The sequence below is a fragment of the Diaphorina citri genome, unplaced genomic scaffold (assembly GCF_000475195.1).
Source record: "Diaphorina citri unplaced genomic scaffold, Diaci psyllid genome assembly version 1.1 scaffold1830, whole genome shotgun sequence".
Taxonomy (NCBI): Eukaryota; Metazoa; Arthropoda; class Insecta; order Hemiptera; family Psyllidae; genus Diaphorina; species Diaphorina citri.
The window spans coordinates 23,905-36,369 of NW_007379256.1; the positions used below are offsets into that span (position 1 = coordinate 23,905).

The 12,465-nt window shown below is 41.4% G+C and overlaps 1 protein-coding gene across 1 annotated transcript in view; it reads left to right on the forward strand.

Annotated features, from left to right (window-relative positions):
• The first annotated feature begins 2,264 nt into the window (after positions 1-2,264).
• LOC103517390 (inward rectifier potassium channel 2) overlaps positions 2,265-12,465 on the forward strand; it is a 20,041-nt gene continuing 9,840 nt past the window's right edge. Inside the window, exons 1-4 of the mRNA XM_008482419.2 lie at positions 2,265-2,699; positions 7,626-7,651; positions 8,134-8,370; positions 8,853-9,038. Of these exons, the coding sequence (XP_008480641.1) occupies positions 2,265-2,699; positions 7,626-7,651; positions 8,134-8,370; positions 8,853-9,038 (884 nt within the window). The remainder of the gene's footprint in view (positions 2,700-7,625; positions 7,652-8,133; positions 8,371-8,852; positions 9,039-12,465) is intronic.

Sequence of the window (12,465 nt, forward strand, 5' to 3'; positions counted from 1 at the left end):
AGAAAAAAAAAAATCGTCGAGTTAAAACTCGGTGCTCACTTTGTCCGTTCAAATGTCATGTAGTGTGAGCCCCGTTCACACTAGGAGGACCCCTTCTTATCATCTGGGAACAATTCATCGTATGTAAACCGCAGCGTAATCTTGTTGGAAATATCTGTGAAAAGTGTGGACAAGGCTTCCTCCAAGGCTGGTCGAATCTCCTCTAAGAATAACTTCTGGTTTTCGTTCAGAATGCGATTGGTGGCTTCACCTGTGGGGGAGAGAAACCAAATAACAAAAATCTGCCTGAATACATAATTGACAATAGCTTTACCTACATGTTAGTAGAGAATAGAAGATTTAAGTGCCAGCCTAGTTAGCTTAGTTGGTAGTGCGTCTGCCTTGTAAGCGCTAGGCCGTGGGTTCGATTCCCGCCCGGGGCGGATTTTATCCTGATGGGATAATGTTCGTTCTCGGAACGGCTGGCTTTCTCCTATCTGGTTCGATTCCCGCCCGGGGCGGATTTTATCCTGATGGGATAATGTTCGTTCTCGGAACGGCTGGCTTTCTCCTATCCCTCTCTTCCTTCTCTCTTCGATTTCGGGACGATAAGACCATAGCAGTTACAGTTCCCTCTGTTAAACCTCTTTAAAAAAATTCCTTCTCTCTTGATTTTGGGACGATAAGACCATAGCAGTTACAGTTCCCTCTGTCAAACCTCTTAACAAAAAAATACATGTGTTTTTTTTTTTTATCCTGATGGGATAATGTTCGTTCTCGGAACGGCTGGCTTTCTCCTATCCTGTCTTCCTTCTCTCTTCGATTTCTCTAGCAGTCACAGTTCCCTCTGTCAAACCTCTTTAAAAAAAAACTTGATATTTGCATTCGCTTAAAAAAGTACAGTTACGGAACGGCTGGCTTTCTCCTATCCTGTCTTCCTTCTCTCTTCGATTTCGGGACGATAAGACCATAGCAGTTACAGTTCCCCCTGGCTTTCTCCTATCCTGTCTTCCTTCTCTCTTCGATTTCGGGACGATAAGACCATAGCAGTTACAGTTCCCTCTGTGTTCCTATCCTGTCTTCCTTCTCTCTTCGATTTCGGGACGATAAGACCATAGCAGTTACAGTTCCCTCTGTCGGCAGGCTTTCTCCTATCCTGTCTTCCTTCTCTCTTCGATTTCGGGACGATAATCGCTTTCTCCTATCCTGTCTTCCTTCTCTCTTCGATTTCGGGACGATAAGACCATAGCAGTTACAGTTCCCTCTGTCAACTTTCTTCCACCTGGCTTCCTTCTCTCTTCGATTTCGGGACGATAAGACCATAGCAGTTACAGTTCCCTCTGTCAAACCTCTTTAAAATGGTTCGATTCCCGCCCGGGGCGGATTTTATCCTGATGGGATAATGTTCGTTCTCGGAACGGCTGGCTTTCTCCTATCCCTCTCTTCCTTCTCTGATTTTGGGACGATAAGACCATAGCAGTTACAGTTCCCTCTGTCAAACCTCTTAACAAAAAAATACATGTGTTTTTTTTTTTTATCCTGATGGGATAATGTTCGTTCTCGGAACGGCTGGCTTTCTCCTATCCTGTCTTCCTTCTCTCTTCGATTTCTGATAAGACCCTAGCTGTTACAGTTCCCTCCGTCAAACCTCTTAAAAAAAGAAAAAAAAAAGTAGGCAGGTAAAATATAATAAGGTAGGTACGAGCACGTAAAGCCAACCTAAATCTAATCGAACAAAATTGTATGAACGCCTGGAAACTGTTTGTGTATGCAATGTGCAATACATTTTTCATACATAGAATGTGATGGTTCCCGGGCCGGTTTGCACTCCCGTGTGGTTCCCGGGCCGGTTTGCATATTGCTTTCTGGAAAAAGAATAGGTCCAAGGGTATGTTGCCTCCCTGTCGTAAGAGGTCACTGTGTCTTTTTACATGGTTTTTACTTTCCTTATCCTATAGGAAGGAAAGTAATGTAATCGGGTCAAATTTTCCCGTGTGGTTCCCGGGCCGGTTTGCATATTGCTTTCTGGAAAAAGAATAGGTCCAAGGGTATGTTGCCTCCCTGTCGTAAGAGGCGACTAATGGTTAACACTTGGTTCCTGGCCACGGCTAGATGGGCGGATGAGACTGTAGATGTACTGACAGTCCAACGGCCAGAAAGGCGTGGTTCATACCCTGTGGCAGGGCAGCAGCTGTCACAGTACGGACTGTAGGTGGAGACGTGGACGTCGGTACAGCTACAGTTCAAATAGCATAAGGCGATCGTGGCATCCATGACACCGGCTTATGTGCTGCGATGTGGCAAGCCCCGGATTGACTACCACATTACTCATCCTGGTCACCCGACTAAATCCACTTTCAAGAAACATGGCAGGTCCTTTAATAAAATTTTCCGGAGACAAAATATGTCCACGCTCGGATCTCCGGGTGGACACGTTTGAAGGTGAGCCATGCAGATTGGAAGTAGAAAACAAAGGAAGAGAAAAGGAACCAAGTATGAAGATAGCGACATGGAATGTAAACACTATGAATCAAGATGGAAAAATCGAAAATCTAATAAGAGAAATGAAGAAAAACAACATAGATCTGATGGGATTAGCAGAAGTGCGTTGGATTGGAGAAGGGGAGCTGATTGTAGAGCTAATAAGAGAAATGAAGAAAAACAACATAGATCTGATGGGATTAGCAGAAGTGCGTTGGATTGGAGAAGGGGAGCTGATTGTAGATGCCATACCTAAAACACCCAAAATATCAGTTTTTATTAACATCAAGACAACGGTTAGCGGTGTTTTACCGTATTTTTCGACATTTCGACCGATTAAAGACTTAGTTAACCAACCTCAGTGGTGCAGTGGTTAGCGCGGTGGACTCTGGATCTGGAGGTTGGTGGTTCGAGTCCAAGTCAAGCTCAAAAGGCTCTGTTTTCCCTACTCAAATAAATGAATAGGTAGTTAAACGTGAAATCCGAAGAGAAAACATAGCCAAGTTGAAACTGAGAGAAGGTTGAAGGAATTAAGATTCATAAGGCACGAAAAACTGGGACTGCAGACTTGGCCTTTATTTTCTGATCTCACCACTTTTATAGGCCGACATTTTTGGAAAGGAACTTGGCCTTTTTTTTCACATTTGTGTTTTTGTAGGGTTTACAATTTACAGTAGACTACCATCATTTATTTGAGAATTCGACCACATAATAATGAAGATCTAATGGTTAAGGGTTAGATTGTTAGAAGGTCACACAGCGTCTTTTCATGAATCAGAGTCATCAGCAATAAAATTGATAGTAAGATTGATGAGAATTTCCTTTACAATATTTCGTCTTACAAATTGGAAACTGAGTGTCCTTCTATAAGTTCTAAGTCTTCCATTCTTCATTCGAAATAGGTAATAAGAAGAAATATTTGCACGTAGAAGTAGGAGGAGGAAAAGAAGCAGAAGTAGAAGAAGGAGAGAGTAAAGCTCTAATTATTTTCAAAACAAATTAATAATTACACAGCTGATGTAGGTTTCATATACCATCAAAATGGGGATTAGGAGTCTGACTTGTTTGACAAGACATCTTTAAAAGAAGGATGGGACGCTGAGGTTCAAGTGAGGAGACATATTCAATCCATCATCGCTCCAGAAATGTGCTGACAAGTTAACAAGTGGATATGTCCCCAGATTACTCATAGAAATCTAAGTAGTTATTATACCTACTTAGATATGTATTAATCTATTAATTGTTGTTTTATACGTATTACCTACCTTAATGACGTATACGCAGTTTTTGTGAAAATTACCTACAGTTTCTGAGACATAGACTATTGGAAATAACTTCGTTTAATCAAAGACTTGTCAGAGCCAGCTTATAGTTAGCTTGGTTGGTAGAGCGTCTGCCTTGTAAGCGCTAGGCCGCGGGTTCGATTCCCGCCCGGGGCGGATTTCATCCTGATCTTCCTCCAGCTTAAATCCTATTTAATAGACCCTGGCCTTTAAGGCTTCTAATCTTTACCAAACGTACTTTCCTAGTCCAAAACTTGGGACTTTCAGGATTTGGGTATATCTTAGATACCCCTTGACAATCTTTAAGAACCCTTTTGCCAGCCTGGTTAGCTTGGTTGGTAGAGCGTCTGCCTTGTAAGCGCTAGGCCGCGGGTTCGATTCCCGCCCGGGGCGGATTTCATCCTGATCTTCCTGATCAGATAATGTCATAACGGCTGGCTTTCTCCTATCCTGTCTTCCTTCTCTCTTCGATTTCGGGACGATAAGACCTTAGCAGTTACAGTTCCCTCTGTCAAACCTCTTCACCAAAAAAAAAAAAATAATAATAATAATAAAATACTTGTCATAGCCAGCATAGTTAGCTTGGTTGGTAGAGCGTCTGCCTTGTAAGCGCTAGGCCGCGGGTTCGATTCCCGCCCTGGGCGGATTTTATCCTGATGGGATAATGTTCGTTCTCGGAACGGCTGGCTTTCTCCCGTCTTGTTTTCCTCCTCTCTTCTATTTCGGAACGATAAGACCTTAGCAGCTACAGTTCCCTCTATGAAACCGCGTTAATTCAATTAACCTTTTCGCTCTGTGTGTTTGTTCGGGGTTAAATCGGGGGGATTTGAATAGCACCTCAAACTCGATTCCCAATACCTTATCACCTCTCTACTTCTAGTTATTATACCTACTTAGGTATGTATTAATCTATTAATTGTTGTTTTATACGTACCTACCTTAAGGACGTATACGCAGTTTTTGTGAAAATTACAGTTTCGTCTCAGAAATTACAGTTTCTGAAACATGGACTATTGGAAATAACTTCGTTTAATCAAAGACTTGTCATAGCCAGCATAGTTAGCTTGGTTGGTAGAGCGTCTGGCTTGTAAGCGCTAGGCCGCGGGTTCGATTCCCGCCCGGGGCGGATTTCATCCTGATATTCCTGATGATCAGATAACGTCATAACGGCTGGCTTTCTCCTATCCTGTCTTCCTTCTCTCTTCGATTTCGGGACGATAAGACCATAGCAGTTACAGTTCTCTCTATCAACAAATAAAACAAATTTCATTGTTCATACCGTTCATATGTAAACCTTGTTGCACACAATTAATGATTACCTGATTGTGAATCCTGGCATAACTGGCATTACACAATGGTAGAGACTAGGTAAAGATCAAAGGCAATATGATGTCTTGCACAAGATGGCTGACATCTGGCATCTCAACATGACTTCTCACAACAAGTAGTGAGTTTTGAGTAGTTTCAATTGATCGACTTTGATTTCGTAACAGAAACAACTACTTCTATCGTCGTAAACTGTTATCTGAGATTGCTATGAGTACTTGTTTATTTAGCCATTGCTTAAGCCTTAAGCTACAGGACTGTCGGGGGGTTCGATTCCCGTCCTTAGCAGAAAAATGAACGAACGAAGTTAGTTTCAAGATTCAACGCTCCAGCCTAGTTGGTTTGGTTGGTAGTGCGTCTGCCTTGTAAGCTATGTCACAGGCAATGGGTGGAACAGAAGTTTTTTTTTTATTTTATTTATTATTTTTTTTAAAGATGAGTGTTTCACCGCCGTTTTTATTTCGTAGCAATGAAACAACTGCTACATTGGACGCAAGTGGTCTGTGTCGTAGCATGCCCATCCCGTAGTATGCCTCTCATCAGATGGGCGAGAAGAGACACAATACTCCCCATTCAGGTGCTGGGTCAACACGAGAACACCAGAAAGTAACCCGTTGAAATATTTGCAATCGAAAAACGAGTACAAATTTTTGTCGATGATGGGATTCGAACCCGGGACCTTCTGCATGGCAGGCAACCTCGTTACCACTGGACCAGTCGTGCCCCCAAACAACATGTTGCCTCAATGCAAGGCGATATCTTGCAACATGTACCTACCATTAACCATGAGCTTTCACACTGGAGTTTCTTTGACGTCACCCATTTGATTTTCACAGGCCAATAGTTCTTGAAATTCGGATTGATTGAAAAGTCTCTGTGGTAAGATCAGGCATAACTCAATGGTAAGTTAAAACTTCAAGTTCATATTCAAAATAAAAACCATCAAGACCAATAAATAACAGGAATGGCAGAGTGATGGGTTTGGCCCCTCGGGGCATCCATATGTTGAAATATATGGCCCGATCCCGCCTAATATATTTCTGATATGTCTATGCTGCGATGGAGAAAATATCATTCAAAGCTAAATCAAACTGTTTTGAATCGTCCATTAATTTCTCTGTACATGATCTCCTCTGGAAGGTTTTTTTATAAGAGTTTGTTGAGAATTATTTCTTCAGACTTGCTCACTCATGATGTCATGATTGGGGAGCATTGTATGCTTCTGATGATGCTTATGAGAAAATTGTTGGACCAGGACCAGTTTTAATAAACTTGCCGCTTGCTGTAATATATCGAATATCTACATAATATGTATCCTAGCCTATTTATTGATGATTGGATCATGGGTTGCTGGAGAATTGGTCATTGGACAAAGACCAGTTGTTTGCTTCCGTGTCTGTCAGACCTCACGATGCCACGGTGTTCGAATTTGAAGGATTAGGGGTTTCAAATCCCTTTGACGCCCAGAAAACACCAGTGTCAATAAATATTGTGGGCGGCTAATTGATACATTTGATTATGAGGAATTTTAATGAAAACCTTAGGTAGTTGTTTGTCTACCTTGGGAACTTCAGAGATTTTTTTTTGATGCCCAGAAAACACCAGTGTCAATAAATATTGGGGGCGGGTAATTGATACATTTGATTATGAGAAATTTTAATGAAAACCTTAGGTAGTTGTTTGTCTACCTTGGGAACTTCAGAGATTTTTTTTTTTTTTTTTTTTTTTTTTTGAAAAGCATAATAAAAAAAAAAAAAAAAAAAAAGGTTGACTCATTGCTGTCACATTGATCTGGATGAACTATAATAGACGGATTTACAACCTCCTGTTTATGTGGCTGTAAAAAGTAGAGCATAGGTACCTACCTACTCGGACAGTGTCTGGGCTTCATATAATGATATTCAAGGAATTTCAAAGGTTGTAGAGACGACTAGTAAACTTTTCTCTTAGAACACCCTGTATGTAATTTAGAATCAAAATGTCGTCTGTGTGTAATAGAGAAATAATTATCATCGGATATATAAACCTATATGTATACTTACAGAGAGTCCTCTCTCCTATAGATATACTGCTGCTGATGCTGCTGCTGTTGGTAATTTTCTGTACAAAACTCAAGTCGGGAAATAAATTTCAAATTATGGTTCTCCCGAACATTTATCACTGCTGGAAAGAGTCTTGTAATGTTGCTATGTTGCGAAACCAGTATGTTTGTGTCTAACGACTTTGTTTCTAAAATCGTCTCCCTGATAAGTGCCTATTTACCAAGGTAGTACCGAGTTACCACGGCAGTTTTTATATCTTGTATTTACATAGGTACTTCAAGTCATTCATTTTGTCATTCTTTGACTGCCTATCTCGGTGCAAGGATATCTTGTCCTACCTAGGTAAGTATATCCGATAGAATAATAAATCATATCTTTGACAAATAAATCATATCTTTGAAGCTTGGAGCATAGGTACCTTCCTCTAAAATATACTTAATAGCTAAAACTTTCCTCCTACCTAGATGCAATTTTTATTATTTCTTAAAACATCGCATGTTTTCATCGGACCAAGTTAATGCCTGTACGAGATCCATTCAAGTAAGATAATTGAGAGATCAGAGATATTTACAGAGGAGAGGGAAACTAATGAGTACTTGTCCCAAGTAAGATTACATTGAAATGAGGGACTTTTCTAACGAAATTCTTGTGTGCGGAGTCCAGTGTGTAGGACTACTACTCCCATTCAAGTAAGATAATGCCCAAGACTGGACCAGAATTTGAAATTTATGTCAGCTTTAAAGCAGGGTAGTGCGTCTGTCTTTAAGCGCTAGGTAGGTCGCGGACTCGATTCCCGCCCGGGGCGGATTTTATCATGAACGCATAATGTCAGTTCTCGGAACGGCTGGCTTTCTCCTATTAATTAGTTAATTACGTTTTCCTTCTCTCTTCGCTTTCAGGACGATAAGACCTTAGCAGCTACAGATCCCTCTATTCAACCTAAAAAAAGTTACTGTGAGAGACTATTTCTTTATTGCAATGACGTATTGCCCTGTATCACCCAATCTGTTTCTCTGTTGCAGTGACACACTTCCCTGTGTGACAGGTGTGGACGATTTCATCACCTCCTTCCTCTTCTCCATGGAGACCCAATATAGCACAGGTTACGGGTCCCGTATACCAAACACCCACTGTCCAGAAGCCATCTTCTTGGTGTCTATACAGAGTATATTTGGTGTACTCATCAACGCTCTGACCGGGGGTATTATCTTTGCCAAGCTGGCCAAACCGAAGAAACGGTCCCAGAATTTACTTTTCAGGTATGTACTCTCGTACCTCTCTAACTTAGCCCAGCCAGCAGCCACTCACTACCAGGTATCAGGTAGACCTGACAGGCGGACCTGATCAGGTGTAACTGTCAGGTCTATCTGATAGTGAGTGGCTGGCCTTGGGGATGTATAGATCTCTGGTTGTTTATTTTAAAATCGGTTAATCAAACTTAAGTCGGTCAGCCTAGCTTCGAAAGTAGCGCATCTGCCTTGTAAGCGCTGGGCCGCGGGTTCGATCCACGCGAGGGGCGGATTTTATCCTGAATGGATAATGTTCGTTCTCGGAACGGCTGGTTTTCTCCTATCCTGTCTTCCTTCTCTCTTCGATGTCGGGACGGTAAGACCATAGCAGTTACAGTTCCCTCTATCAAACTGAAATAGAATACCTATAGGTATACCTCATAGGTAATATAGGTATACTCTTCTATTCTATTCTACATATTCTATTCTATTCTATTCTGTTCTATCCCCAGTGACAAGGCGGTCATCTGTCAGCGGGATGGTGAGTACCGCCTCATCTGGAGGATTGGAGATCTTCGCAAGTCTCACCTGATTGGGGCAAAGCTCAGAGCTTGGTTCCTGTGCAGAAGAATGACCAGAGAAGGAGAAATGATACCACGATATAAATACAAGCTCAATATTACTGTGGACGATGGAGGGTAAGTAACAGGGAGCTTGGTTACTGTTTGGATGAGTGACCACAAGCTTGGCTCCTCTGTAGGAGCGTGACCAGAGAAGGGGAAATGATACCACGATATAAATACAAGCTCAATATTACTGTGGACGATGGTGGGTAAGTAACAGGGAGCTTGGTTATTAACTGGATGGGTGACAAGCAGGAAATCTCAGTGAATAAATAAGAGGCGAGTCCCTCTACTCAGAATTAGGCCACTAAACTTCTTAATCTTGCGGAACGGCTGGACGATAAGACCTTAGCAGTTACAGAACCCTTTATCAAAAACATCTTCAAAAAGAAGAAGAAGAAGAAATCTTATTTTAGAGGCAAATTTCTCTTCTTAATTAATATTGATAGCAGAATTCCATGCTTTGACTGGGATCGAACCCGCGCCCTCCTGCTTACCAGGCAAGCGTCCTGACGACTACACCACCGAGACAGGGGTAAGTAAATTGTTGAAATTTGAGGAAAAAAGTTTTCCTTCTATACATTCGCTCTATTTTTCTGCAAGTTCCCGATGTTATCGCTAGATCCCGCTGCTTTGTCGCCAAACACACTTGACCTGTTAATAGCTGTTAGGTTTGAATGGTCGCGGGTTCGATTCCCGCCGCGGACAAACTTTATCCTGAACAGATGAGGTTCGTTCTCGGAACGGCTGGCTTTCTCCTATCCTGTCCTTTTCTCTTCGCTTTGGGGACGATAAGACCTCCGTTGTTACAGTTTCCTCTATGAAACCTCGTCAAAAATCAAGTAGGTACCTATGTATGTCTTTAAAACTTTAAATCTAAGATACCATTTGAATACTTCACAGCTTCACACCCCTTATTATCACCTACTGTTCTAAGACAGTCCAGAAAATAAACCCTATACCTTCTCTCTGCTTCCCTCTCTACCCCTTTCTCTCTCCCTCTCTTCTTCCTCCTTCCTCTCTCTCTCTCTCTCTCTCTCTCTCTCTCTCTCTCTCTCTCTCTCTCTACCTCTCTCGGCAAGCAAGCACGTTACCACTGGACCAACCGTGCCCCCCATTACATATCATTCTCTTTCTCAGGTCCTCATATCTGCCCAGCGAGATCCAATGGGGGCACCGGTTTATGCCCACGTTCATCAAGAGGGACTGCAAGTATTACGTGGACTATGCCAGGTTCCAGAATACCGTGCTGGTGAATATGCCGCTGTGTAGTGCCTACCAATATGAGAAACTGACAAGGGATGCCTTGGACCTTGTGGAGAAGAAGGAGAAGGAAGTCAGAGAATGAGGATCTGCCTCAACAGAATGATACCTGTCATCTGGTGGCCTTTGGAGTGATCCATGTTTGTTAGTTTATTTGTTATTAAAATGATGTTTTATCTGGTCATTCTATATACTAGATACATATTTATTTTGAGAATCAACCACAGAAAAACATAGTAATTTAAGATTACAAGCCAAACACCTCGTCAAATCTGTCTCCAGCTGGGAAGGTCCCCTCCACACTTGCCCCATTCCCGCGCTGGACGGCCAAACCAATCCTTTGGTAGAGGAAGGATTTCGCCTTCACGGTCATTCTTATCTAAATAAAGCTGTGAATACTAAATTTTATTGAGCATATTCAGTACGATTCAATTTTTATTTTCAATTCAATTTCAGTTATATTGAAGGAACACATGCCGCCTACTGGAAGGCTTGTCAAAAATGTCATTTTCATTTTGTTCGTCTTGACTATAGGACTTCAAGGGATAGAAGGAACTATGTATAACAGGTGGACAGGATAGAAAGCAGAATAAATTTCGCCCCGAGCAAGAATTGAACTCGCATCTATAGCACTTACTAGGCCGGTACGCTACCCTCCAAGACTTCAAGCTAACTAGACTGGTGAGGTGGTGATGGGTCAGATGGTCTGAGTGGCGGACATTGTTCTAGTTTCTCTAGTTTCTACAATTCCCGCGCCTAGAACACTTCTTGTGATTTATTCTGATACAACTTTTTTCTGTCCTCCGAAACTATTTCAGCTTCTTGTTGGTTGAGGTTGAGAGTAGCTTTCCAACTCCTAACCATGCACAACGTTGCTTAACTTCAGTGAGCCTCTCTACCTAAAGGTAATTTTCCAGAAAAACGGCCCTTTTTCCAAAGACCTCCTCGCATCTAATACACGTTTTTATATCATACATTTCTCGCACATTAAAATCATAATTTCATTGTTTCCAATTTGATATATTCTCCCCCCTCCTCCTCCCTCCTTCTCCTTATCTCTTGTTTTCCAAATGTAATAAAAACCATATGTATCCACACGAGTCTAATAAGAAGAACTGAATGCTGCTGCTGTTGGTAATTTTCTGTACAAAACTCAAGTCGGGAAATAAATTTCAAATTATGGTTCTCCCGAACATTTATCACTGCTGGAAAGAGTCTTGTAATGTTGCGAAACCAGTATGTTTGTGTCTAACGACTTTGTTTCTAATATCGTCTCCCTGATAGGTACCTATTTACCAAGGTAGTACCGAGTTACCACGGTAGTTTTTATATCTTGTAGTTACATACCTACTTCAAGTCATTCATTTTGTCATTCTTTGACTGCCTATCTCAGTGCAAGGATATCAAGGATATAAATCATATCTTTGACAAATAAATCATATCTTTGAAGCTTGGAGCATAGGTACCTTCCTCTGAAATACTTAATAGCTAAAACTTTCCTCCTACCTAGATGCAATTTTTATTATTTCTTAAAACATCGCATGTTTTCATCGGACCAAGTTAATTACATTGAAATGGGGGTCTTTTCTGACGAAATTCCTGTATGCGGAGTCCAGTATGTAGGACTAATACATCGTAAGTGAGGCATACGAGGGACGATCCGGTTGTTGAAACAATCGTTCATGTTTTTAAACAGAATCAAATAAAAAGCTTTTAATAAATTGGAACAAGAAGCAATTGTCATAAGAAGAAAGAAGATCTATGAAAGAATTAATTGCCAATGACCTGAACTGTTCCCTCCTCAGTCGACACAAACTTGAGCTGTTCTGCTAAAGTTTTAGACGAAGAGGGTTCAGCTCAAAGTTTATTGAGCTCGAGATTGAATTGATCTGAACAATAAAATAAAAAAATCCTACCTACCTACCTTGATAAATTGAGATTGTCAAAATATGTAAAATATTTTTAATAAGAGTGCCTCTTTGCAATATCCAAGTGTATACACTCTATTTACTCAATGAATTGTCCTCAAGAAGATGAGTTCACCCGAAATCCAAGCAGAAAGGCGAAAAAACTTCGACTTTTCCGGGGATTGAGCCCAGCACTTCCCAAGTGTTCGACCAGTGTAACACTCTTGACAAATAAGAGAGAGAGCGAGAGAGAGAGAGAGAGAGGGAGGGAGAGAGAGAGGGAGAGAGAGAGAGAGAGAGAGAGAGAGAGAGAGAGAGAGAGAGAGAGAGAG